At 53.9% G+C, this 27,186-nt stretch overlaps 2 protein-coding genes across 5 annotated transcripts in view; both read left to right on the forward strand.

Annotated features, from left to right (window-relative positions):
* LOC119086441 (cation channel sperm-associated protein subunit delta-like) overlaps positions 1-26 on the forward strand; it is a 4,845-nt gene extending 4,819 nt beyond the window's left edge. Inside the window, exon 5 of the mRNA XM_037197987.1 lies at positions 3-26. Coding sequence (XP_037053882.1) covers positions 3-26 — 24 coding nt within the window. The remainder of the gene's footprint in view (positions 1-2) is intronic.
* Positions 27-15,003: 14,977 nt separating this feature from the next.
* LOC119086416 (cation channel sperm-associated protein subunit delta-like) lies at positions 15,004-24,008 on the forward strand. Of its 4 annotated transcripts, none has more exons than XR_005089696.1 (6): positions 15,004-15,091; positions 19,307-19,361; positions 19,542-19,618; positions 20,688-20,760; positions 22,356-22,473; positions 23,908-23,998. XR_005089696.1 is itself a non-coding variant. In XM_037197838.1 (6 exons), the coding sequence occupies exons 1-6, from the start codon at positions 16,109-16,111 to the stop codon at positions 23,991-23,993; spliced, it is 594 nt and encodes a 197-aa protein (XP_037053733.1). In that variant the 5' UTR covers positions 15,786-16,108; the 3' UTR covers positions 23,994-24,008. The 4 variants fall into 4 exon arrangements, 1 of the variants encoding a protein (XP_037053733.1); XR_005089697.1 differs by lacking the exon at positions 15,004-15,091 and adding an exon at positions 15,167-15,189; XM_037197838.1 differs by lacking the exon at positions 15,004-15,091 and adding an exon at positions 15,786-16,293 and having other exon boundaries at positions 23,908-24,008.
* Positions 24,009-27,186: the final 3,178 nt, after the last annotated feature.

Raw genomic sequence — 27,186 nt, forward strand, 5'->3', positions numbered from 1 at the left:
AGCCCGCTGAATCGAACCCCCAGTGAGGGCTGGGGGCGTGGTCATGGTGCAGCCCCGCCTAGAATCCCAGTGAGGCTGGGGGCTGGTCAGGTGCAGCCCGCTAGAATCCCTGGTGAGGGGTGGGGCGTGGGGTGAGCCCCGCCTAGAATCCCTGTGAGGCCCAGGCTGGGAGGCTGTGGCCGGGTGTCGCCCCGCCTAGAATCCCCCAGTGAGGGGCTGGGGGCGTGGTTAGGTGGAGCAGGCCGAGCCCAGGGGGCCCGCGCGGGGCCTTGTGGGAGGGCTTAAGGAAGTAAAATGGCGGACCTGGCGAACGAAGTAGGGGAGGCGCCGTCGGAGGCCAGCTGGCGGCGGCGGGCGGGGTGCGGGAGGTCGAGGGAGCCCCAGAGCCGAAGGGTGAGCGCCCCAGAGTGCGCGAGTCCGGCGCGTCAGGTCTGGGCACCCAGCGGGGCCCACCCCACCATGGCGTCCGGTTCCCGGCCCGGTTCCTCGCGGCAGCCCCGGCGTCTGCCTCTGCCGGGCCTCGAGTCTCCTGAGCCCCGTCGCGACCGCCACCCGAGGCCTTCTCGCCCCGCACGCCGCCCCGGGAGCCCAACGGGCCGGAGCCGCGGCTCCACGGCTCGGGCAGGGCGAGACCTCAGGCCTGCTCGCCGGCCCAGCGCGCCACGCTCCTCCCTTCCCCGCCCCCCTCGCCTGGGGCCCGGGCCTGCGTCCCCGGCCTGGCCTCAGGCCTCCTTCCAGTCATCCACAAGGTCCTGCACCACTCCGACCTGTGGCTTGCATCCCGAGCTCTGCTCAACCCGAACCTGGCGCCCATATTCCCGCCATTGGCTTCCATGCCCTTTGGGGTGCACCTGATACCCACCCCCCCCCCCCATTTAAGCCTGGTCTCCCGATCTTGAAAGTCCAACTGCTTCTGTACAACCCGTTTTTATTTTTGACACGTGATACCCTTCCCTGTGGAGTTTGATACCTGCTTGAGTGGTGTGAATATAGTAAGGCTACCAGTGCCACAGACCTTGCACCCTCTTCCCACCAGACCCCAAGTCCTTTGGGGTGCAGCTATCACCTATTTTAGGCTTGGCCACCTGATGTGCAGGTCCTAATTGCTTCTGCACACCCCCTTTCTTTGCCCTGTGGGTCCTCCCCGGTGAGGCCCTGATCCCCGATCTGAGCACTCTGGACGATGTCACACTTCTCAGACTCATAGTCAAGCCCTCTGCAGCCTGATGCCCTCTGATGCTCTCCCTTGGGGCTGCTCCTGGGCTGTAGTTTTGGGACTTCAGGGGTGTATTTTTAGCCCTGTCCTTTCTCCCTGCACAGCTACAGACAGGCTAATAGCAGCAGGGACCTGGTTCTCCACCGTGCAATATTCCTTCCTGCCTGTGACATGTGGCCGGAAGCTTCTGTAGAAAACCCAGGGATGTGGCTTCTTCAGAGAGCCCACTTGGCCTGGTAGGGAGGGCGTTGGGATGGTGCCCGGAGAATGGAGGTAGTGTTTACTCCTACAATACTCAGTCTCCATCCGAGCCTTGAAGGTAGGTGTAGGTAAATCGCCTGAGTCACATCAGGAGGCAGGCCTGTGTGAACAAGGGTGGCCTGGGCTAAGGAACCTTTGTGGGTGGAGGCAGTAGGGGGACCAGAGAACAAGAGGTTGGAGTGGCGTACTCTGTGGATGTGTTTTAAACCCATACTTCCTTTTAAAACTTGTTAGGGTTTTATGTTTGGTGTGTTTTGTTTTGTTTTTGTTTTTGTTTGTTTTTGTTTTTGTTTTTTGAGACAGTCTCATAGCCCAGGCTGCCTCAAACTCACCTTATGGCTGAAGCCAGCCATGAAGTCCTGGTCCTCATGCCTCACCTCCCAAAATGCTGGGATGACAGGTGTGCAGTACCCATGGGGCTAGTGTCACCGAGATCTCCTTTGGGGTTGGAATGCCCTGTCTCGACCAGAGTCCCCTCCCTGAAAACCGGTCGTCTCTCAACCTGCCTTCCATGATTGTCAGTGGGAACTTCCCTCTTAGCCAGAGCCACCAACACCGTTTCCATGGGGTGTCTTTCCCTCTTTCCTGCTGCGCCTGAACCAGAAGCTCGAGTGACCCTCTACACAGGCCCTCCTCCCTCTCTGACCCCCTGTGCTCCGGCCTTCCTCGAACCTGGATTTCCTGTCTGGAGTACCTCCCGCTGCCCCCAGCCCACCCTGAGTGGTCTGCTTTCTTCATGCTGCTGTACTCTTGAGGAATTCTCTGGCCACCTGTTTTCCTTGGTGGCCACCTTTCCTGTCCCTCTGCCCTCTTTATTTTCCCATGGCAGCTGTCAGTCAGCAGGCTGGGTCATGCTCTGCTGGAGCTGAGCACTGCCAGGGCAGGACCTTTTCCTCCTCCATCACTAGTGGGCCCCTTGCTTCTAGAGCCGTGCTTGGTACAGAAGCCATCCGAGAGCGAGCGTCCTCCTCATGAGAAAGGAGCACGGAAGGAGTTTGTTGGCGAGGGCCTTGGAGCAGGGGCCTTTGGATTTGCTGTCCTCTGGGGCTGTGTTTTCTTGTGGCTCCGTACACTACCCGATCTGTTGTAAAACTGAAATGGAATGTTTGGCACAGTAGTTTGTACCTAGGAAGGGCTGTGCCCACCTCCTGTTTTGTCCCCAGACAAGAGCCCTGTTTTAGTCAGGTTCAGGATGTGAAATTTTTGTACCTTAGATCTGTCGTTTTTGAATCAGTTAACTGTGTGTTTCCGGAACACTCCTTCTCTTGGTCACGTTCCCAGCACGGCCTTTGATGTCTTGTCACCTTTGTAAAGTAGGTGTATGGTGTTGGTTTTTGTTTTGAAACAGTGTCATATAGTCCAGGCTGGCCTTGAAGTTGCTGTGTAGCTGAGGATGACCTTGAACAACTGATCCTTCTGCCTCCACTTTCCCAGTGCTGGGATGACAAGTGTGTGGCTGACATGATGCTGGGGGGGAGCCCAGGCTGTGCATACTAGGCTAGCACTCAGCCCCTTGGCATTGGGCTGTTTTGCTGTGTGTTTTTGAAGCTATGGAGTACCTACCCATAGTCATGAGTGCCCTAGGGCTGTGGCTCCTGCCTTTCCAGGCCAGATTCTTAGTCCCTCTTCCTCCCAGGCCCCCCTCCATCCATTTCATCTCTCTGCCCTGAGCCATCTCATCTCAGCATTGTGAGGTAGTGCTGGCCCCAGCACTCTTCAGTCCATAGATGTTTGATTTCCAACCAGTATGGTGCTTGGTAGCCCCATAACCCCAGATCTCTGGACCCCTGGATCCCTGCATTGCCAAGGGCAGACCAGGTTGCAGAGCCTTGCTCTGTGCAGCTCAGGTGAGGTGTATCCTGCTTACATGTAAGGAAGCATCCTCAGTTATAGCTCAGTGCTGCATCCTGAAGGCTGTTGTTGCCATGGTAATCTCATAGAAGGACCGGCAGCTCTTACAGTCCTATGGAACTTCTGTAGTTCATGGCTTTGAGAAGTCCTCTTGCACTGCTTCTCTCCTGGGAGAGAGACAGACAGAGGCTGGAACAAGGCTTTCCCACTCTGCATCCTGTTTCAGTAGTCCCTCAACACTGGACAGAAGTAGGGTGAAGACAGCTTGAATTGTGGGGTGGGAAGGAAAGATAGCACAGAAGAGTGGGACCCAGCAGGACCAACAGTGGCTCGTAGCTGTTCAGTTCCTGGCCGGGCTGTGTGTATGCATGGTGGGAACCAGGAGCCACCTTGGGCTGGACAGGGCTGTCCCGTGCATTTTAGGTTTGGCACTAAATGCACTAGTGTGGCCAGATGCACTTACTGAACGCTATTAGCACAACCCATCTTTAGTCTCCTGCCCCAGGGTGGTGGTGACTTCCTAAAAATACTTCCATACATAGCCCCACCCTATGGATTAGGGTAGCTTCAGGGTCATCTCCCAGGTCAGTCCCACAGGTGTCAGGATGGTGGGCATAGGCTTTACCCTAGAGTAAACCAGGCTAGTGGTTTTACTTTGCCCTGACCTGAGGCCTCAGTTTCCCCGATAGCAAAATGGGAATGCAGATCATGGCCCCGTCTCATGGTGCTTGTGAGCCTGTGGTAGTGAATGCTCACTGGCAGCCGGTGTTCCAACCCTGAACCACCATTTCAGACATGGGCAGCTCAGAGGTGCAGTGGGGGATGGGAGAGGAGAAAGGGGGGAGGAAAGAAAGAAAAGCACTGGGTGTGGCTTGGTGGTCTTAGGTCCGTCCACAGTGTCACATGGGTGGATGGAAGGGAGGAAGTAGAGTGAGTCCTCCCTGAGATGACCCTGGCTAAGTGGCTCCTGGCAGCCCAGGAGGCACACCTCTGTCCCCTGTATCCTGTCTGCCTGTCTGCATGACCTGTAGCCCAGGGCTTCTCAGCCTGGACATTGTGGACACCTAGGGGAGGCTCCTTGCTTGTGGAGGTGCCGCCTCAGGCGTTGCAGGTGCCTGCAGATCAGGTGTCAGCTGCGCCCTCCCTCAGAGTCGGGCTGGAGCCTGGCCTCTCTTACCCTCGCATGTCTTACATCTGACCCTCAGGTCAGAGGAACCTGAACACAGGGCTGTGTGCTGGCTTAGAAGGGTGACAGGTGTCCTGTCCTGGGTGTGTCCTGGGACCATGAGCCTGGCCTTGACTCTTGCTGCTCTAGCAGAGGTGGAGAGGTGGCAGAAGGGCTTTGTGATGATCGGGCTGCAGAAGCTCTAACCTCTGAAGACGGTGGCGGTGTGGCAGGTGAACCACCGTTGAACCACCTCCATTCAGTGGGACTGAGTGAGTGGAGGCAGCTGAGCTTGGCGAAGTTGGGCCCAGTGGCCCAGGCCTGTTATCCCAGCTCTTGGGAGGCTGAGGCAGGAGCATCTCAATCAAGTTCAGACCAGCCTGGGCTACGTGCTTAGTATTTTCAAGCCTAGCCTGGGCGACTTAGCAAGACCCTGTTTCAAAATTCAAAAAGGAAAAAAGAGAATGTTTAGAGTGGATGGGAAGGGAAGGTACAGGTGATTTCCAGATTGGCAGGTTCAGGCTCAGGGCCTGTGCGGCTGGTAGCTCTCCAAGGTGCTTACTTCCAGCCACTGGCCGCCACTCCGGGTGGTGACAGTGGCACAGGCCCTTCCGCCTGTCCTAAGGGCATTGGTCTCTGCTTCCTCTGCATAGGCTCCTCCTTGAGTTGTCCTCAGTGTGGTAGAGAGAAGCATCCCCCACACTCCTGTGCCCAGAGCACCCAGAGAGTTTAAAAATCTCCAGGAAGACAGAGTAGAACGCCACAGACGGCAGGTGTCACCTTACCCAGGCCCAGCGGAGGGGCCGCTCACTCCCATGGGCCTTCTGTGCGTGTTTTTAATTAGGAAGCAGCCTGAGATTCTGCAATTTCAGGGATATAGCTTCAGGTTTCTGATTTGTTTTGACAATGAGGAACTGGTCTGGGCCAGCTTGCACATTCATGGTTTGCTGGGGCTGGGGGACAGCTGCCATCCCTTCCCCAGAGACTGAGGACTCGTGGGCGCCTCCGTGTCTGCTGTGCTTCTCCCTCCACGTGGCCTGGCCTCTGTGGCCTGGTTGTGTGCTCCCTTAACTTCCTGAGGGTCTGCGGTGACTCAGGGTACCATCTGTCTTGTTTTGCCAGCGTTCAGAGGGCAGCAGCCAACAGGCCTCACCGCTTCCAGGGTCCCAGGACCACTGCAGGGCTGCAGCCTTACAGTGACCTCACCCAGCTCCTGCCAGGTAGCTGGGACAACAGGCCTGTGCCAGCAGGCTCACTTAACTGCTTTTAAAGAGTTTAAAGAGTGTATACAAGTACACACACTCACACTGGTGAGCACTTGAGTAGCGGATGCAAAGGCCCTGGGTTCACCGCCAGCACTAGAAAAGTTGGTCTCCTCTTAGCACCTCCTAGATGCATTTTAGTCCTTACAGGTAATTACAGCCTGGAGTCATGCACTAGCATGGCACTGGGTCCTGCTGCTGGAAAGCTTGAGAACCAGGGTGGCGCCTGGGTGTCTGGGTGTGTGTACTGTCTGCACCCCAGGGCGTTTTGCCTGGGCCCAGCCAGCAGGCTCCCATCTATCTCATTTCCTGCATCTGGATGCTAGGCAAGAAGAGGAGCCAGTGGTGGGGTTGTGGGACAGAACCATTCTGAGTGACCCCGTGGGGTGTGGGGCTACATGTGGGTCCTGCTGGCCGCAAATCTAGATGCTCGTGTTCCCTCCGCTATACTGGGACAGGATGGGGCTGTCACTAGGGCTAGTGTAGGATGATTGGTGACTTCTGTGGCCTCTCCTCCCAGGACATCAGCCACACCCACTCACCATCTGTCACCAGAAGAACTAATCCCTTAAGGTCCAGGATCACTCCTGATAGAGAACCAGCAGGTTAGGGGAGACCTAGTCATCCCAAAGATCTGCCCTGCAGAGGCCATGGCAGAGAGGGAGAGAGGTGTTGACGCTCCGGGCTCTGCTGGGTGATGCCATCACCTGTCAAGTCTGATTGGGACAGGGACCTGACCCCATTTCTTCCCATGGTGTTGACCGCATGTGGTGGGGCTGGGGTTGGTGACTCTCTGGCCCCGTGCTTTGGGTGGTGATGCTCCCCATCTTCACTTGCCACGCCCACTAAGTGCCCTGAGCCCTCATGGCAGTGAGTTGACGGAGACACACCATGGGGGCAGCTGCCTGCCAGCCAGGTGTGAGGTGTCCTGCCCTCCTTTTCGGTGCTGTGGCTGCTTGGAACTCTGTCAGTGTTGGGTGCCTCCAGTGTCAGGGTGCAGCCCTCCCACCCCCTGGCACTGGCCACCACAGTGCCTCCTTCCATATTCCACGGTGGCCAACTCTACCTACTGTCATTCTGTGGTCCAAGGCTCAAGTGACTGCTATGGGATGTCTCCCTGCATGTAGTGTCTGTGCACTTGCTTGGTTCTGGCCTCCCTAGTTAGCCTGGCACCTACAGCGTCTCAGCTTGCCTTCCCTCAGAGTCTGCCGCAGCCCTCTGGATTGCCAGGTACAGCATTGCATCGAGCGTATCATGGTTGGCCACCTGAAGGCTAGCAGCTGCCTTTGCATGCACGGTTTGTGCTTCCAGATGCCCTCGGTGTTTTGTCGTGTGGTCTTGGGTGTGATCGCAGTGACAGGAACTGACGCTGCCTGGGAGCTTGCAGTGGGTCACTGTCCTCAAGCACTTGAACACAGCTCTCATTGACCCGTCCCTCTTTCAGACTCACCAGGATCCAGGTGGCTGAGGTGGCCTTGGACATACCCACACTCCCACTGACAGTCCTGGCAGCCGCCCCCACACCGTGTGTTCCAGAGGCCTCGGGTTTCCTTCCCCGCCAGCCTTCTTCACTTTCAGTTCACCATGTTTGTGTTCGGCCACACAGGACACTTGCCTGTGTTCGCTAGGCTGGTGGACTCCATGTCACTTCCCTTTCTTCCCTTTGTGAGCTCTCTGGGGTCTGGCCAGACTCGGAGTGAGTGGGCTTCTTCTAAGCTGTAGGGACAGCAGGATGGGAGAGGTGGCATGTGGTGCCTCCTTCTCAGCATGTCCTGTTCAGGAGCTGAGCCACTGGGCACGGTGTGCACTCACCCCAAAGGCCAGTCTTATCTGCCGTTGGTACTCCTGTGGCCAAGGCCTCCTGGACCCTCAGTAGTCGGCCACACCAGGGCAGTGACTTAGCCACGAGTGGGAGCGGCAGGTGCTCCACGTGGTGGCCACAGGTCTTGTGCTCCTCCTATGTCCTTAGGGAAAAAAGAATAGAATTGAAAGCCAACCAATATGTGACAATTCATCATTGGATTTAAATCACACCTGGAAGGTGGGGATTGGGGTCTAGTGGAAGGTTTTCACATGGAGCACAAGGCAAAATCATTCTAGAAAATTAGATGGCATGGAGAGTGCATTACCCCAGCAGTGCCCCTGCCAAAACCTCTATGCGGACAGCTGGGGACTTCCAGAGAAGTCACAGAAAGATGTTTCCAGGTGCCACTGTCCCTGTGCAGGGCTAGGAAGCCTGAGACACACAGGCCTGAGGTCTCGTTCCCACCACGGAGCTCACGGGACCAGCACTGACGAGTGAGGGTTTTTACTGCAAGGGTCGCCTCTGCCCAGTGCAGACTTGTTCACACATCACCCAGCTGCTGGCAGTTGTCGCCGTCCTCACTGGATGAAAGTGGCTGGTGCTGGGCCCAGGGTGCTGGAGGGATGCTTGCCAATGGCGTTCAAGGATAAGAAGGTGGACTCACAGGGTGTTGACTTGCTGACAAGGTGCTGAGCCCTTCAGTGGCCGTCCAGCTGCGGTGGCTGCCTGGCAGGTGAAGTGCCGAGGGAGAAAGCAAGTGTGGGCTCCTGCCTCCTCCCTTCTTCCTGTCTTTGCCCAGGCCCCAAAGATCTTCCCAGGTGTTTGTCCTCTAGGGTGTTTTGTTCCAGATGCCACAACTCCAGAGGAGGATGGAGGGTGGCCCACCTTGGGGTCACAGCTGGCACATTGGTGAGGCTGGCTGTGCAGAGCCGGTAGCAGCACGAAGTGCTGGAGGTTTGAGGGAATCCCAGAGAGGACATGCCTGCCGTGGATGAACGGCAAAGGCCACAAGAAGACTCAGGAGAACACTGGAGCTGACTACCTGGACCAGGCCGGCCCCTCACTCTCTTTTGAAGTGGGGACAGTGGGTTCAAACCAGGCCTTGAGACCGGGGCACATGGGTAGGAACAGCTTCCCATCACCACTCCAGATGCAGAGTCCACCGGCCCAGAACTAGGCTTCGTTGCCGAGTGACTTGGAGGTTTGTGTTTGATATGTGGCAGATGGGAGTGCTGTGGCCATCAGCCCCTACTGGCTGGCGTGCAGGGTCCTCCCAAGCTCCTGTCTGGGCTCTGACATCATCCTGCGGCTGCCTGCCAAGCACCTGTCCTGTGTGCTTCGAGAACTCCTGTCCTGGGGATGTGGGAACAGCAGCTACTGCTTCCTCACAGAGGAAGGTCCCAGTAACAGATTAGAGCAGGACCGAGTGTGTGATCCAAAGCAGCTTCCCCAGCCTGTGAACTCTGTCCCCTCCAGAGACTCAAGCCCTCCGACATGTAGGGCAGAGTTGCATACAAAGTTGAGAGGAGGGTCTGGTGTCTTAGATGAGGGTTCAGTGACCTTCCTGTAGCCTCCTGAGCAGCGTGTCAGCAGTGAGCATGCTCACGGGGTCTGAGACGCCCATGAAGCCAGCAGCTGTTTTGCTAGGAGACTAAGAGCTGTGAAGCTCTGTGGTGCTGAGGAGTCAAAGCTCACTCCTGTCTCCCAGCCTTGGGGTCCTGGTGCACCTGCACCCTCTCCTCCTACCGTAGCCTCTGTCCATCCCTTCTGTACTGCCCTGTGGACTAAAGCCAGGGTGTTTTAGTGCTCTGTCTGCATGTACGTCTGCAGGCCAGAAGAGGGCGCCAGATCTCATTACAGGTGGTTGTGAGCCACCATGTGGTTGCTGGGAATTGAACTCAGGACCTCTGGAAGAACAGCCAGTGCTCTTAACCTCTGAGCCATCTCTTCAGCCCCTTATTTTAATTTTTTTTATTTATTTATTTATTTATTTATTTATTTATTTATTTATTTATTTATTTATTTATTTATTTATTTTGAGACAGGGTTTCTTTGTGTATCTTTGCACCTTTCCTGAACTCGCTCTCTAGACCAGGCTGGCCTCGAACTCAAAGAGATCCTCCTGCCTCTGCCTCCCGAGTGCTGGGATTAAAGATGTGCCCCACCACCGGCCAGCTCTATTTTTTTTTTAAAGAGATGTTTTAATTATGTGCGTAGGTTTATGCATGTGACTACAGTGTTGGTAGAGGCTGGAAGAGGTTGGTGGGTCCTCTGGCGTGAGCCACCTGATAAGGGTGCTGGGGACCAAACCCTGGTCCTCTTAAGAGCAGGGCCTGGCCACTGAACAGCTCTCCAGTACCTTCAGTTTTCATTTGTACTCAGGACAGCCTTTAGGACAGCTCTTCAGGGTGTGGGTCCCACCACGCATGCCAGCAAGCTTCTTACCCTGCTGAGCTATCTGGAGAGCCAGCCCTGTTTGTTTTTGAGGTGGTCTCATGTCACCCGGGCTGGTCTTGAACTGCTGATCCTTCTACCTCTACTTCCCAAGTGCTATTAGGAGTGCAGGTGTGTGCGCGCCACCACATGTGGTTTCTGTGACTTCGTGCATGCTAGGTGGATGTTGTACTCCTGGATCCATGTGCCCTGCCTAGAGGTGAATTGAAGGTGTCATACATTGGTTGACATGCTGGCCAGAGACCTGTGGGAGCCTGGAAGGCTGGCTTGGTGTCCCTGGGCTGATCCAAGCCAAAGACACCAAGGGAGCGCCTGTCTGTATGGGAGGCAGTGTTGGCTTCGAGGGTGATCCTGAGTCCCAGGCAGACAGCAGGGGCCCGTTTTCCTAGTGGAGCTCACACCCTGGTCCCTCGGAGGCACGGTGACTTTGTGTATCTGTCACACCTGGGGCCTTCGTAAGGAAGGTCTGGATGGTTCCACGTTAGAACCAGGCCAGGGTGGGTCTGGTGTGCACTGGTGTCACCTGCCTGAGTGCGTCCGAGTGCTGTTGTCCCCAGCTGAGCATGTCTCTGAGCTCCTTGAAGTTGTTGCTTACCTGATGGCTCTCCCTGTCTCACCCTAGGCCCTGTCCTGTGTGTCCACCAGATCCCTGGAGAGGCCTGGCCTCCCTGCTGTCCTGACACACACCTGTACCTAGGGAATACATACCCATCAGTACTGAGGGGCTGTGGTGGGGCTGTAGTCCCGGGGTAGGTGGCAGGGGCAGGCTTCTGGTACAGACTGGCTTCAGCAGCAATAGGCACCATTTACTGGCCTGACAGCATCTGAGGCCTCTCAGCCTCACACAGGGCCCAGGGCCTGGAGCGCCAGTCCTCCATGCTGTAGCTGCCCTGCTCCAAGGTCCCAGGTAGTGAGTGACAGGTGGCCAGGCAGCCCTGGTAGAAGGAGAGTCTCTCTTCTCATAGCCCCAGCCATGTATTCATGAGCTAGTCCCCTGGGCCAGGGTGCCGTCCTCCGCAAGCCCCGAGGAGGGTGCGTTGAAAGGGACCAAAGTGGCCAAAGTGCTGGCTCCTGACTCATCTGACCGGTGCTGGGTGCAGAGGTGCTGACAGGGCTCCAGGACCTGGCACACATACTGTGGTGAGCTGCTCCTCGGCCCAGCCTTCCCCCTCCCTGCCGTCATTTGTGTTTGCTGTGTCCACAGGAGGTGTGACCCGGCTGGAGAGTGTGCCGTTGTCTGGTGGCACTCGGGCTTCAGGCTGGGCCGTAAGGCAGGTGGACGGACATAGGTGGTCAGGAGCACTGGGGCAGGGGGCTGAGGTGGTGAGGATGTCACCCGTCAGCAGGTGCCTGCTTCCCTAGGAGTGGGCATAGCTATGGCCCTGCTGTGTCTCTCCTCCCATTCTTCTCATGCTCCAAGCGTGGACACACACATCTGCCACCCAGGCACTGTGGCTTTCTCTGGCCCTGTGCCTCATGTAGTGCCCAGGCCTACTTGTATGCAACCTTGGGGGCTTGTGGTGCTCATGGGAGTTACCATAGCCACAAGGACACCGCTGGTCGCACATGCTGTCCCATCAGGTGCAGCACCTCTGGGCAGCAGGAGTCTTTTTTAATGAGCACCGATAGGGACCAGGTCGGTTGGCTTTCTAGGGTTGCTGTCTAAGAGCAGGAGCCTAACGGCCAGCTGCTTACCAGTCGGGCATGATGGCGCACACCTTTAACCCCAGAACTTGGCTGGAAGAGACAGGAGCATCTCTGTGACTTGGAGACCAGCCTGGTCTACATAGCAAGGCCCAGTCTCAAAAATAACAACAACAAAAAAACCTAAGTCGGTGCCCAGCTCTTAGGCAGGAGTCATGATTCTGTGGTGTCTTGCACCTGCTGACTTCTCAAACCCCTGTCCTGCGTCCTGGCCCCGGTAATGTGCAGGCAGAAAGGCCATGCCACTGAGGGGTTCCACATGCAGGTGCCTCTGATAGCCTCTGAGTGGCTGGGTATTCTGTGAGCTGCTTTTAAATGGCCCCCATCCCCAGCCCCCGAGACAGGGTTTCTCTGTGTAGCCCTGGCTATCCTGGATCTCGCTCTGTTGACCAGGCTGGCCTCGAACTCACAGAGATCTGCCTCTCTCTGCCTCCCTGTGCTGGGATTAAAGGCGTGAGCCACCACCGCCCGGCGAAAATGTATCTTTGTGCATGTTGCATGTGTGCGTGTTGTCGGGTACCTGTGCACACGCACTGGCATATTTACACGTGTGTTTAGCTGACTAGAAACGAGCCGTGTTGACTGTTGCGATGCAGCATTGGGAAAACACTGATGTTTCTTTTTGCAGAGAAGCCTGCCGTCGCTCCGTCTGTCTTTGTGTTTCAGAAGGACAAAGGACAGAAGGTAAGGGACCCTGGGCACTCTGCACACACCGTACTCAGACTTGCTTTGCCTCCTAAGAAGCCAGTGAAGGCCAGGCTGACGGCCAGAGCATGGGCTGTGACACATCTCCACCACCCTCCTGGGTTCCAGAACTGTGGGAGGATGGAGGTTGGTGAGGTCGAGAATAGCAAGTACTGGGCACATCTTGGGGTTCATGGAGCATACATTTAGCACACAGCCCCCATTCTATCCTCAGCACCCCAGGAAAGTGTCCCAGCTCGGGTGTGTCACTGCGTCTGAAGTAATCTTGGGCTTACTGTCCCTGCCTCTCTTCCCTGTCTATGGGTGTATCACCCCAGAGGCATGTGCTGTATGTCTACTGGGCACCATGTCTGGACCTTGCCTGGTATGGAGAGGCAAGAGCCAAGGATGCCACTGTCCTTCTCCAGGCCATCCATTTGTGCTTTCCTGGACACAGTGGTCTGTAGGGGTCAGAGGCATGTCAGAAGACAGGCTGCTGGTGGGAGGCTGGCTGTATTTGACAGTGTCTGGGTCATCAGCTGGGGGCTGCTGCTGGCCAGATGATGGTGCTTACAGTTGCCACCATTGTTGTGTGGTCTGTACTCGGGAGGGAGGGAAGCTGCTGCCTGCCCCGCCTCCATGCCTGCCAGGTGACACTGCCCGAGTGGTGGTGGTGAGCCGATTGGCTGGCTCTTCCTATCTTTTGCTGAAGCATCTGGAGGCCCCAGGAAGCTGCTGGTTTGTTTTGGTGACAGAGTGGTTTCCAAAATGCCATGTTTACTTCTGTCCCCAACCTGGTGATTGCTGTGCCCTGGGGTCCTCTGCATGGTCTTCAGTGGTGAGCGTGGTATGAGGTCGGTTGTTTCTGTCCAGTATTAGTTCTATCTGGACTTTCGAGACCCTCGTTGGGTCACGTGTTGTATCTTTAGTTGGTTGTGTTAGAGGCCCCCCCCCCCCCGCTGCCCCTCTGCTGCTGTGTGAATAGACCCACAGCGAGTGCTGGGCAGCTGGCGGCCGCAGTTTGCATGCTTTTGCCCTGTGTTTCATACACAGAAGGTCCTTGCCGTCTCCTGTGAAGGAAGCCCCCAATAAGAGCTGCTGAAAACCTGAGGCCGGCAGGTTTCAGCTCTGAGGGGATGCTAGGGGTGTGGCTAGGTGTGAGCACACCCATCTCCCAATGTCACAGTCCTTGGGGTAACAAAGATCACTAGTTTGGGTTCAGCTTCTCCAAGAGGTGCACATGACTGGCCTTAGGTGCTGACTTTGATACTTCCAAATGTGCTGTGTGTTCTTACCAAAGCCATGGGCTTTTGGTGCTGTTCCTTTGCAGTGTGACCACCAGGCAGAAATGATGGCTAGAGCCAGCCTGAGCTACACTGTGAAGACTTGTCTCCTTATTTTGTATATGAGCATCTCTGTGCACCACAATGTGTTTTGGTTCCTGTGGAGGCCAGAGGAGGGTGTCGGGTCCCCAGGGCTGGAGTTAGAGGTGGTTGTGAATCCGTCCATCATCCTTAGTCTCCCTCAGGTCCTGGCCCAGGTCACACTTGGAACAGTTTAAACAGACAGGAGATTCTCACAGCAAAGATTTTCTTTCTCTTTCTTTCTTTCTTTCTTTCTTTCTTTCTTTCTTTCTTTCTTTCTTTCTTTCTTTCTTTCTTTCTCTCTCTCTCTCTCTCTCTCTCTCTCTCTCTCTCTTTCTTTCTTTCTTCCTCTCTCTCTCTCCCTCTCTCCTTCCCTCTCGCCCTCCATTCCTTCCTTCCATCCTTTTTTCTTCTTTTTTTTAAAAAATAATCTATTTTATGTGCATTGGTGTGAAGGTGTCATCCCCAGGAACTGGAATTACAGTTGTGAGCTGCCATGTGGGTGCTGGGAATTGAACCCAGGTCCTCTGGAGGAGCAATCAGTGCTCCTAACCCCTGAGCCATCTCCCCAGCCCAACACAATTATTTCTTGAGCACACCGTGTTACTGGGGTCATCCTGCCTTCCTGGGGGAATTGCTCTGTTCTCCAGAGGAGAACTGGGGGCTTAGGGGAGGCCAGGACTTAGCATTGCCCCTTGAGCTGTTTACAGAGATGTGTCCTGGGGGTGGGCCCAGTGGCTGCTCATCCTGACACAGGGTCTGCTTGTCTGTCACTGCTCCTCTTCTGGGGTTTGGGGACAGTGTTCCCTTAGCTCGGTTCTTCTGGGGTCTTACTGTCTCCTCAGCAAGCCCGTTACCAAATCATTACAGCTACAGTTCTGTTGCCGTGGGTCTCTCCTGCCTCTGCAAGGAGGGTCTGCATTCTCAGCTCCTGGGCCAGAACCCGGTCTGTTTAAGCAAGCGCCCAACACCGCGCAGCGGCCCACAGCCGCACGTAACCTGTGCTCGCCGCGATGGACTAGCCCTACTGGCGGCGCACCGCGCTTACGTCATCTCTGCTCGCCCGCCGGCTGCGCACGTGACGAAGGGCGCGTGCTACGGGCTCAGGGGTCGGGGCTTGGAGGTGAGCAGGTGGCCAGAGGGCGTGGCGTGAGGGTGAGTGCAAGGCGGGGAGGAAGTGGAGGTGGAGTCGTGGTCCGCGGGGCGGGGCTTGGAGCTGGCCGAGGTGGGGGCGTGGCCCAAGGTAGGAGGGCGGGTTTGGAGGAGATGGGCAAACAGTCGAGACGTAGAACGCTTGCGGAAGAATGACTTGAAGGGGCGGAAATAGTGAGCGGTCCGGATGGGGAACGCCCCACGGGGCGGGGCCCGGAGGAACGGGAAGCAGGGCGGGATCGAAGGACGACGCAAACGGCGGGGCTTTGAAGGTGAGGGTGGGGGCGTGGTTAGGGAGGGGACCCGAGGGGCGTGCCTGGGAGGGGGTGGGGTGAGGCTGGAGGTGGGCTCAAGGGGCGGGACTCGGTCAAGGGGGTGGGCGAGCCCAGATGCAGTGGGTGGGGCCTGCTGTGGGCGTGGTCAGAGCGCAGAGCTCCGGATAGGGTCCTGGAGGAGGCGTTCCTTGGAGCTGTGGTCCGTTTCCTATGTCGTCATCCTGGGAGACGCCCTGTACAGAAGGCGTAAGAAGGGGGCACAGCGCACTCCTGCTCCATAACTTTATCTTGTTCCTGTACACTGGTGACACACAGCTACAGGTTCCCCCATCTCCACTGCGCACTGGAGGCGGTGCCTGTGAAGGGCTTTTGCCTCCCTCTCTCTTCGGCACGTAGCAGGCTTTGCGCATACGTGCGTGCTCTTGTGTGGACAGACAGATGTCCATAACGCACTCCAAGGAAGCAGCCCAAGCAACATAGTGCGCATGCTCAAGCTCTGCAAAGCAACTGGTGGATTTTTTGTTTGTTTGGTTGTTTTGGTTTTTCGAGACGGTTTCTCTGTGTAGTTTTCTCTGTGTAGTTTTGTGCCTTTCCTGGAACTCACTCTGTAGACCAGGCTGGCCTCGAACTCCCGGCCGCAACTAGTGGATTTTATGCATGCCCAAAGCCCTGGTTCCACACCCACCTGTCCAAATGTACATTCTATGCAGACTTCTCGAATTCATTTGTGCATGCTCACGAATCTGACTGATGGAGCTGGGCGCTAACTGTCAGGTTCTAAATGTGTATGCTCCGGCTCCATATTGCTCATGCCCACTCCTTCCACCTGCCTCTGAGTAGACCTATTTGGGCTTTTGGGGAGATTCTGTTGCGCAGGTCCGAAAGTTCCTCAGAGTAGCCTTCTTACCAGGTGCGCATGCCCAGACTTGGGGGCGGGGAGAGGAGTGCAGTGGCCTACCTTAGTTTCAATGCGCATGCTCAGACTCCTCCTCAAGCTCCTTGGCAGTTGAGGAGCGGTGTTAGCTGTGGACGACCAGGCGAGATGCTGCTGTTGATGCTGGCGGCCGTGGCCACTGTGGTCAGAGCTCAGCCACTGTGCCGGTGCGACTCCCTAACCGGGATGCGATGCAGCTAGGGGTGGGCCGAGGCCTTCTCTCCAGCCCCACTGAAGGAATCGAACTTGACACATCCCTTCCAAGCACATCACTAAAACCCGGTGCTGGGGTGTGGAACCAGGGCCTTGGGCATGTATAAAATCCAAGTTCCTGCCGGGCGGTCTGAAACCTGTCCCACCATCTACCCCAAAGCTGCTGGTATCTGAGGCTAGTTAAGTCATGCTGGGAAGGGTGCTGTGCATGGTGCCACGGTTAGCAGCATCTCTGAGCGCTACCATGCGATGGCATCTCTATGTGTTGCTAAGTGACCCCTGAACCCTGAATCATCAGCCGAGTCCAGCAAGACACTTGGTTGCTATGAGTTACATCCAGCCTGGGCTACATAGTCAGACCTGTCTCTGAATTTAATATATATGTATGTATGTATGTATGTGTGTATGTGTGTGTATGTATATATATATATATATATCTAGTGCCTCAGCCTCTCGAGTGCTGAGGTGGCAGGTGACAACACCACCATTCGGGCGTCCCCTTTTATATATAGATTTTAGTAACTTGCTTTCAAGGATACCGTGCACCAAGAGCCTCGGGGACCAGAGGGGTGCCAGACAGGTGACTTGTCCCACACACAAGGAACTTGTTTGCTTCAAAACAGCAAAGCACGAAGTGGGGAAATTTAAGAATACTTGTGCAAAAGCAACTTCTGGTGAGGGGTGGGCTGGAGCTCCGTGTGCAGAGACCTGGCCCAGCCGGTGAAGCCCGGGACACTTCCAGCACCACAGACACCCTGCATGGTGGCTGCCCTCACAACCGTGAGGAAGAAGAGGTGGGAAGATCAGGAGATCGAGGCCAGCCTGGGCTACTTATTCAGCCTGTCTCTGAATAAACAGTGACAGGAAACTGGAGGGACCCTCAAGGAAGAGAGCCCCCATAGCACAGGCCCTGGGGTCCATCCCCAGCACTGTGCATGGGATGCGGTGGGGATGGGTAAAATTCAGAGTGCCCAGACAGCATCAGGTCCCCTGGGACTGGAGTCACAGACAGGTGTGAGCTGCCATGTGGGTTCTGGGAATCTAACCTGGGTCCTCTGGAAGAGCAGCCAGTGTTCTTAACCGCTGAGCCACCTCTCCAGCTCCTGCATTTTTTGTTGTTACTTATTGATTTTTGAGACATGGTTTCTCTGTGTAGCCCTGGCTGTCCTGAAACCCACTCTGTAGATGAGGCTGGCCTAAAACTCACAGAGATCTGCCTGCCTCTGCCTCCTGAGTGCTGGGGTTAAAGGTGTGTGCCACACCTGGCTAATTATTTAATTTATTTGGGGTGTGGGTGTGTGCGCATGCGCGACTGTCTGTGTATGTCTCTGCATCTCTGTGTATATGCATGTGTGTCTGTGTGTGTATGTATGTGTGTCTGTGTATCTCTGTATGTCTATATTTGTTTGTGTGAATGTGTGTGTGTGTATGTCTGTGTGTCTGTGAATGTGTGTGTATATATATGTATGTGTATGTAGGTGTGTCTGTGTGTGTGAATGTATGTGTGAGTGTGTATATGTGTGTGTGAATGTGTGTGTGTATGTGTGTCTGTGTATCTCTGTATCTTTGTGTATGTCTGTGTGTATGTGTGTATGTATGTGTGTCTGTGTATCTCTGTGTATGTGTGTCTCTGAATGTGTGTATCTCTGTGTATGTGTGTGTGAATGTGTGTGTCTGTGTGTGTGAATGTGTGTGTATGTATGTGTGTCTGTGTATCTCTGTATGTGTGTATGTGTGTCTCTGTGTGTGTATGTGTGTATGTCTGTGTGTCTGTGAATGTGTGTGTGTATGTGTGTCTGTGTATCTCTGTGTATGTGTGTCTGTGAATGTGTGTGTATCTCTGTGTATGTCTGTGTGTGTTTATGTGTCTCTGAGTGTATGTGTGTCTGTGTAGCTCTGTGTATGTGTGTGTGTTTATGTGTGTCTCTGTGTGTGTCTGTGTGTGTATGTCTGTGTCTGTGTGTGTCTCTGTGTATGTCTGTGAATGTGTGTGTATGTGTGTCTGTGTATCTCTGTGTATGTCTGTGTGTATGTGTGTATGCATGTGTGTCTCTGTGTATGTCTGTGTGTCTCTGTGTATGTCTGTGTGTATGTGTTTATGTGTATCTCTGTGTATGTCTGTGTGTGTGTGTTTATGTGTGTCTCTGTGTGTATGTGTGTCTGTGTATGTCTGTGTCTGTGTGTGTGTTTATGTGTGTCTGTGTGTGTGTATGTCTGTGTGTGTGTATGTCTGTGTATGTGTATGTCTGTGTCTGTGTATCTCTGTGTATGTGTGTATCTCTGTGTATGTGTGTGTCTGTGTGTGTCTCTGTGTCTGTTTATCTCTGTGTATGTGTGTGTCTGTGTGTGTGTATGTCTGTGTGTGTATGTCTGTGTCTGTGTGTGTGTGTGTGTAGTCAGAACACAACTTGCAGGAGTCAGTTCTCTCCACCAGACCCAAACTTGGGTTGTTAGCCCTTTGCAGCAAGCTCCTTCCTGTAGTGCGCCATCTCATTGGCCCAGTCTTTTGTGTGAGTGTGAGCCTCGGGGTCTCTGCATTCTCTGTCTCTGCCGCCCGCCGCTGTGGTAGGCCCCGGGCTGACCGGGCCACAGCCACCCTGCCCAGCTCTTGTTCTGTTCCGGCCACGGGTCAGGAACGGCTCCCACCAACATCCAGTGCGGTCGGACTCCAGAACCGGGGACGCACCGGACCACGTGCTGTGCAGTATGTCCGCACGCAGCATGGTAGGAAAGGCTAACAGCTCAGCGGCTAGAGAACCGGCTGCCCCTGCAGAGGACCCGGGTTCTGTTCCCAGCACCCACACTGTGGCCTGGGGAGCACAGTGCCCTCTGCTGGCTGCCTCGGGCACTGCATACATGTGGAGCTCAGAAAGACATGCAGCCAAAACACCCACACAAGGAAAATATTTAAAAATAGAATAAACGAAAAGCCAAATACTGACAGTTGCTGTGCTTTGACCTCTCTAGGTCGTACAGGGTGAGGACCGGGAAGGTGTTCGCTTCCAAGCCGCTACCTGAAGGGGTAAGTGTTCCTCGCACGCCCGTTCCTCCATGGCTGCATCACACGTCCCTAGTGTTGTCTTTCCCTTCTCTGGATCTCAGTGGCCCAGACTGGGGCCGAGGACCTGAGCTCTGGCCGTCCTGAGGACTGAGGGGCAGGCGCGGGCCCCCTCCTGGCTGACCGGTCTGTGCTGTCCCGCAGGACATGCTGTTCTACGCCTTCAACTCCACATTCGTGCTCAGGGACTTCTGCCACAGCAAGGCCGTGCTGTACCTGGGGTGAGCCGTCCCGTCTTCTCCCCCGCTCTCCTCCCCCCGCTCTCCTCCCCCGGCCGCCCCTCGCCTTCTTCCGGCCCTTCCCCACTTCTACCCTTGCCTCTCAGTTTTTTAAAACCCGACCAGCTCTGGCCCAAGTTGTTAGTCTGCGGCCCACAGAGAATCCTCGCTGGGCTGGGTGTGTACACAGAGGGGGAGTCCTGGGCACAGACAAAGTATTGCCACTCAGGGTACAGGTGCCAAGCCTGTGGCTTCCGCCAATCACAGGTTGACAACACAAAACAACAAAAAAATTATTTTCTTGGCTTAAAAAAATTTTAATTACATTTATTTATTTGTGCACATGTCTGAGTGGAGACATGTAGAGGTCAGAGGCCAATTTGTGGGGGTCATTTCTCTCCTTCCATACTGTTAGTTCTGGGGATAAAACTCAGGTGGTCCGGCTTGGTGCATACGTCCTAACCATCCAGACATCTTACTGGTCCATGTTCCTTTTTTGTTTGTTTGTTTGGTTGGTTTTTTCGAGACAGGGTTTCCCTGTGTAGTCCTGGCTATAGACCAGGCTAGCCTTGAACTCAGTGCTGGGATTAAAGGCCAGTGCTACTGACTGGGCCCCTGCTCTTGTGTTTATAGACAGGCTCTGACTCTCTCTCCCCAGGCAGGCCTCAGACCTGCAGCGACCACAGGCCTCAGCCTCTGGAGTGCTGGAGCAGATTGCTATGTGCACCACCACTGCTGGTCACTGGTCACACACACTTTCATTTCTTTGTTTATCTGTTTGCCAGTTTGTTTGTTTTTTTTAAACTGGGTCTCATGTAGCCCAGGCTAGCCTGAAACTCTTGATCTTCTGGCCTCAGACTCTGAAGTGCTGGGACAGCAGGCCTGTGCCACCCCACACCTGGCATATTTCATTTGTGACCATTTTGTCTCTATGTCATTTAAAAAAAAAAGTGGGCAGACACAGTATAACATAATTCTGGGTGACTCTGGGCTTGCAGGGAACTTGGAAGGGAGAGGGTCTTAGGACTGCCCGGCCTGAGAAGCTTCCTGACCACCGTTTTCTTGGTCACAGGAAGAAGATTTTCATATCGAAGGACAATTTTGAGAGCAGCCTCCCGCCACTCATCATTCCCAAGTCAATGAGGGTAGCTAATTCCCCAACTGTGACTCCAAATGAGTCACACTCAGGGAACTCTGGAGGTTGGGGCACGGGTCTGTCAGCTGCGAGATGCCGAGTCACAGGAAGTCAGAAGAGAGTGATGTCGTTCCACCCTTCTCCTCCTCTTCCTCCCCCCCCCACCCTCTCCTTTCCTTTTTCTTACTTTTCTTTCATCCTTGTGGTCTTTTCCTTTCTCCTTTTCTGTTCCCTTCCCTTAAAATGTTTATTTGAGATTTCATCTATTTTCATTGTATGTATATGGTGTTTTGTCTGCATGCCTGGTGCCCAAGGAGACCAGGGGAGGGTGCTGGATCCCCTGGAACTGGAGCCACAGGCGGTTGTGAGCCTCTGTGGGTGCTGGGGACCCCACCTCGGCCCCTGCAGGAGCAGCCCATGCTTGTAGCTGCTGAGCTCTCTCCAGACTCGCAGAGGAGTCTCAGTTGAGGAAGAAGGTGCACACAGTTGAACGGAGACCGGCTCTGCCTTCCGAACTTAGCATCTGGGCCGATCAGTGTGGCAGAAACAAGGGAAGCAGTGGCCGAGGAGAGCATGCCCTGGGTCAAGTGAGGCTGTGACTGCAAACTGCCGGAGAAGCGCAGTGCCGCAGAGGGAGAGGAGGGAGGGCCTGGAGCTCCCTGGTCACCAGCCAAACAGAACTCCAGGGTCAGTGAGACCAGACCTCAGAATATGAGATCAGAGGAGCTCAGTGGTTAGAGCACTGGCTTCGATCCCAGCACCTGCATGGTGGCACCAACCACCTGTTTGTTACTCCAGCTCCAGGGGATGTGACACCTTCTTCTGGCCCCTGAGGTGCCTGAAGGCATGTGCCAGATCCACATTAATACAAACAATGACTCTTTTTAAAAGCTGAATTTACTTTGTGTGTGTAACTCCATGTCTATGCACCAAGTGCATGCAGTGCCTGGGGAGGCCAGAGGGGGATGTTGGGTCCCCTGGATCTGGAGTTATAGGTGGTTGTGAGCCACCCTGTGGGCACTGGGAACGGAACCCTGACCCTCTGGAAGAACAGCCAGCAGTCTTAATTGCTGAGCCAAGGTGCATCTGTAGGATGTGATGAAGAGGCAGGAGAATCATGAGTTCAAGGTCTGGACTATACCTTTAGAAATCATACATGCTAAAAAACAAATAATTAGGTGGAGTGGAACAGAAGAGCTGGAGGCGTCAGCCGCTGGTGTCCACGTGAGCACACGCAAACAGGTGCCACACACAGCAAAAAAACAAAAACAAATATCTATTGCGGGGGTGGGGGGGTGGGGGGGTGGTTCACGACTTCCTTCCCAGCTTTTGAGAGACAGAGGCAGGTGGATCGGAGTGAGACGGAGGCCTGCCTGCACAACATGCAGTAACTAAACAGCGAGTGTTACTATCCAGAACATTTGGTTCCTAAACTAGTATCCTAACTAGCTGCAGCTACCAGTATATACTTGTGATGAGTCATGCTCTGGCTGCCCCTCCCCCACCCCCCGTGGACCATGCCTTCCCTGTGAGCGAGAACAAACCTGCAGCCCTTCAGAGGCCCACGTCAGGCATTCTGTCACAGTGTATTGTCCTTGTCTTTAGGCGAGAGGAGCATCGGTCACAAGTGCTTTATTCACTTCTGATTCAAAACTGCTGTTGGTGGTGAATAAGAAAGTCTACATGTACAATTACCTTTGGAACAGATGGCATAAAGCTATAGGTTTGTGGTCTCCCGTGCCTGCTGCAGATCTCCTGCCCCACCCCCGCCACCCTGGGCCCTCTGCAGTCCCTGTGCCTTGGCTGCACTTTGTTTTGTTTTGGAGACAGGGCCTCATGTAGCCCAGGTCCCTCTGTCCCCTCCACTGCAGTGCTGGGGTAGCAGGCATGCACCACCATGTCTGGTTTATGTGGTGCTGGGGTGGAACCTGGGGCCTGGGCATGCTACGTGGGAGCTCTGCCCACTGAGCCGCAGCCCCATTCTGAAGTTTGGTGGGTTTTTTCTCCCCCTTTTAAAAATTGTATTGGTGTTTGCCTGCGTGGCTGTTTATCACATGTGTGCAGTGCCCATGCCGGCCAGAAGGGGGCGTCAGGTCCTATGTCAGAATATTTGCTTAACTATGCAAAGATACGTTGCATTTGCGTAATTATGTAAAGATGTGTTTGCTGTGTCACCTTGCCTGCCTAAGGCACCTGATTGGTCTAATAAAAAGCCAACTGGCCAGTAGCAAGGGAGGAGGTATAGGCGGGACTTCCAGGCAGGAAGGAGGAAGGAGGCTCTGGGGAAGAAAGAAAAGAGACGCCAGGGAGATGCCAGGGGCCAGCCATCCAGACACGGAGGAAGCAGGAAAGTAGGATACACAGAATGAAAGAAAGGTAAAAGCCCTGAGGCAAAACGAAGATGAAGAGAAACAGGTTAAATTATAAGAGCCAGTGGGACAAGCCTAAGCTAAGGCCGAGCATTCATAATTAACAATAAGTCTCTGTGTCTTTATTTGGAAGGTGTTTGGCAGTCCAAAGAAAATTCCAGCTATAGGGTCCCCTGGAATTGGAGTCACAGATGGCCGTGAGCTGCCATGTGGGCTCTGGGAATTGAACCTGGGACCTCTGTGAGAGCAGCCTGTTCTCTAACCACTGAGCCATCTCTCCAGCCCCTGTTTTGTTTTGATGATATTGTTTGTTTTGTTTTGAGAAAGGGCATCACTCTGTAGTGTAGGCTGGCCTCAGATTCACAATCCTCCTGCCTCAGCCTTAAGTCCTGAACTAACAGGCATGTGCTACCATTCCTGTCCTAATAGTTAACTTTGGAGAACTCAAAATATGCAGCCAGGTGTGTTGGCGCAGGATTCTCAGCCCAGGGTTTGGGATGTGGAAGCAGGAAGTTTCAGGACTTGGATGTCCACCAGGGGTGGATAGCCAGTTGTAGGCCAATGAGATCCTGTCTCTAAAACAACAGTAAAAATCACAGCTGCCTGTGGCTCTACCTCCAGGGACACAGCACCCTCTCCTGGCCACTTCAGGCACCTGCACTCTATACATACACACACACACACACACACACACACACACACACACACACACACACATACACAAATACAAATAAGAAATTCACACATATATATTTATAATGTATATATTTGACTTATCTCCCCTTCAGGTATATTCCAGCCTGTCTCACACATCAGTGGCGACAAATGTTGTTTTAAAAATGAATTTTGCCTGGTAAGTTGGAATCTTTCATAAAAAATAATAATAAAAAAAAAACAACTATTCTATTCTAAGTGCGAATGCTTAGGAATGATCTAGGAACCTGTAAGTATAAGTGGCCTTAGGCGGTGACGTTTCCCCACACTCAAGGGAAGGCTGGCCCGTGAGGTAACCGCCTGTGAGATAACCTCCCGTGGGATTGACCAGTCAACAGAACTGAAAGTGTGTCTTCCTTTATTATTGTGTGTTGGGATGTTTTCTTGGTTTTTGAGGGAGGATCTTATATCACCCAGGCCAAATATGACTCTGAACTCTGGATCCTCCTGTCTGTGCCTCCAAAGGAGCTAGGGTGACAGGTGTGACCCAAACACACACCTTACACTGTCTTACACAGTTTTTTCTTTGTTTAATAGACAGGTAAGTCTAGGAGGTGGAGGCAGGCAGATCTTCATGAGTTCCAGGCTAGTCTGGTGTTCACATTGAGTTCTAGGCCAGTCAGGGCTACCTAGAACCTATCTCAAGAGATAGAGAATGTGATTGCCCCCTCAGGACCCAGCTGGGACCTGTAGGATGGCCCGGGGAGCCCTGCCTCAGGTCCACACTGTGGTGGCTGTCATTCTGGACGGTGACCTTTTCTAGCCCCTTCACCTAATCTTCCGCCTTTTAGAATCCTTCTGCCCTGCGCTGTGCCCAGAGGGGGCGGTGTAAGCGTCCTGGCCCTCATTCTCAGCATCTGTTGCCATCGTGATTCTCCGAATCTACGGCTGCTCACTGTTGAGCTCTCCGTGGCTGGGGCTGAGAGCAGTGTTTGCCTTTGGTAGAAACAGATGTTTTGACCCTTGTCAGTTGAGCTAAAGGACGGTCTTGGGGCCCACAGGCCTGTGACCCCAAAGTTTCGAGCAGGTTTAAAAACTGAGGCTTGGGCTCCCTCCTGTCACTCACCAGAACGTCAGCATTGCCGTTCGCAGGTGGCATGGCTGGGCAGGCCCCTGTTACTTGCCCCCCTCCTGCACTCCACATAGCCCGTCCTGGCTGTGAAAGCCAGCCAGCAGGAAGGATGCTTCCAGCTAGTTTATTCTGTAACTGGTGACCAAGGTGTGTGGAGTCCTCAGCAGTAGGGTCACGTCAGCTGATAGACGGGGTCTGGTAGGTGACCAAGAAGCCTGTTGCTGGGGGCCACAGGGCTTCCCTGGCCAATGGCTCTGTGAACGCCTCCCACATGTGGCCTGGGGCTTCTGTGATACCCAACAGCTGAGGAGCCAGTGACGGGCCTTAGGCTCTCTTCCCCAATAACTCTTTTCAAAATTCATACCCACACTCTTTATTTATTTACTTATTTTTATTTGTTTTTTTTTTCCAAGACAATGTTTTTCTCTGTAGCCCTTGGGACTCACTCCGTAGACCAGGCTGGCCTTGAACTCACAGAGATCCATCTGCCTCTGCCTCCTGACTGCTGGGATATCTGAGGCCTTATGGGGAGCCTGCTCCAAGGCCACCTCCAGGGTAATGGAAGAAAATCCACAAAGGCAGCGAGAGCTTAGGAAAAATTCTTATCTACCTGAGGGCTAGACTTTTTCTACCTGGGGGTAATTAGAAATAAGTTTCTGTCTGTCTGACTGGTGAAATAAGGAAACACATGCCTTCCGATGTGAACTTTCTCTTTTACGTCACTCTAAAAAATGGTCTCTGAGTCTTCGTGTCTCCACACAGCTGCACACAGCTGCATTTCTCTCCATAGGTCTGTTCACAGGGCTGCCCACGTTTCTTCTACATACATTTCTCCTCTGCATCTCTCCTCTGTACAGCTTCATCTTGTCTCCACACAGTTACAAGTCTCTTTGGCACAGTTACATCTACACATTTCTTCTCTCGACTCTGTTACATTCCTTTACGTGTTATTACATCATTTATTCACTCTGGACTCACTCATTCTTTCATTCATTCTCTCATCTCACGCTCACATTTCTTCTTCTCTGCCCAACTTTGAACAATTATATGTTACATTTTCTCTCTGCCCACGCACACCTACACACACTCACATATTCACTCTTTCCCTCTGCCCAGCTCTTACACTGTTCCTTCATGTCATTCGCCCTCATTCATTCTCTCTCATTCCCTAACGCTTCTTCTTTTTCATCTCTTACTCAGCACACGCGTGCGTGTGCGTGTGCACACACACACACACACGCGCGCGCACACGCACACATGCACACATACGCACACACACACGTTCACGCGCACATGCACACACACGAGCACGCACACGCGCACACACACATGCACATACACACGAGCACACACCACGCACACATGCACACATGCACGCACACACACACGTGCACACGCACACGCACACACACGAGCGCACACACACGCACACACACATGCACGCACACACACGCACACACGAGCACACAGGCGCACGCACATTCTGCAGCAGCTCTCCCACCGCTCTACACAGCCGTCCCTCTCCACACCGCCACTGCTGCTCTCTCACAGCCAAACTCTGGACAAGTGTAAGTTACATTTTCAGGGTTCTACCCATTCTCACAACACAAGATAAGTCACGTAGTTTCTCTTAGACTAGTAATGTCACACTGACCCATGCAGGTAGCTCTAAGCTGCTGAGGGATCCCAGACAGTAAGTCAACATTTGGCTGAACATTGAGCCTGTAGCATGAACTGAGGCTGGGACTACGTGCAAAAGTCAATTACTGAGAAAGTTATGTCTGTCTGAAGTTGCTTCAAGCTCTGACTTGAATAAGTGAAACAACACCTGGAAAAATATATGACCTCATATATTTGTCTCTAGGGGCAACCAGCCTGCTTTGAATCTGCTCTGAAGCCTACAGTTAGCTGTCTGTAAAAGGCTGTCCTTGTAACTGAAAATCCTGTGTCAGTCTGAGTAATGTGAAATATCCCAGTAGTATTTCTATACATCAGAATTATACAGCCTAAACAGAAATCATAACCTGATCACCCACAACTGTAAGTGTGCCCAAAGATGTAAATCACACCACCAAAGGGCTGTGAAAACCCCACAGCTGTTCTTACAGGGAGGCAGAGCAATGGCACCCGAGGAAGTCACCGGTAGAAAACAACTGGTCATTTGCAGTCAATAACAAAATTGCCAAGTGGGGCCCCAACAGGGAATCGTGCGTCTGCTGGGTCGACCTGTCAAACAGTAGTTGTCACCTGCTGTATACCCCCACAGCCCTCAGCACTGGGA

The sequence above is a fragment of the Peromyscus leucopus genome, chromosome 22, assembly GCF_004664715.2.
Source record: "Peromyscus leucopus breed LL Stock chromosome 22, UCI_PerLeu_2.1, whole genome shotgun sequence".
Classification (NCBI taxonomy): domain Eukaryota; kingdom Metazoa; phylum Chordata; class Mammalia; order Rodentia; family Cricetidae; genus Peromyscus; species Peromyscus leucopus.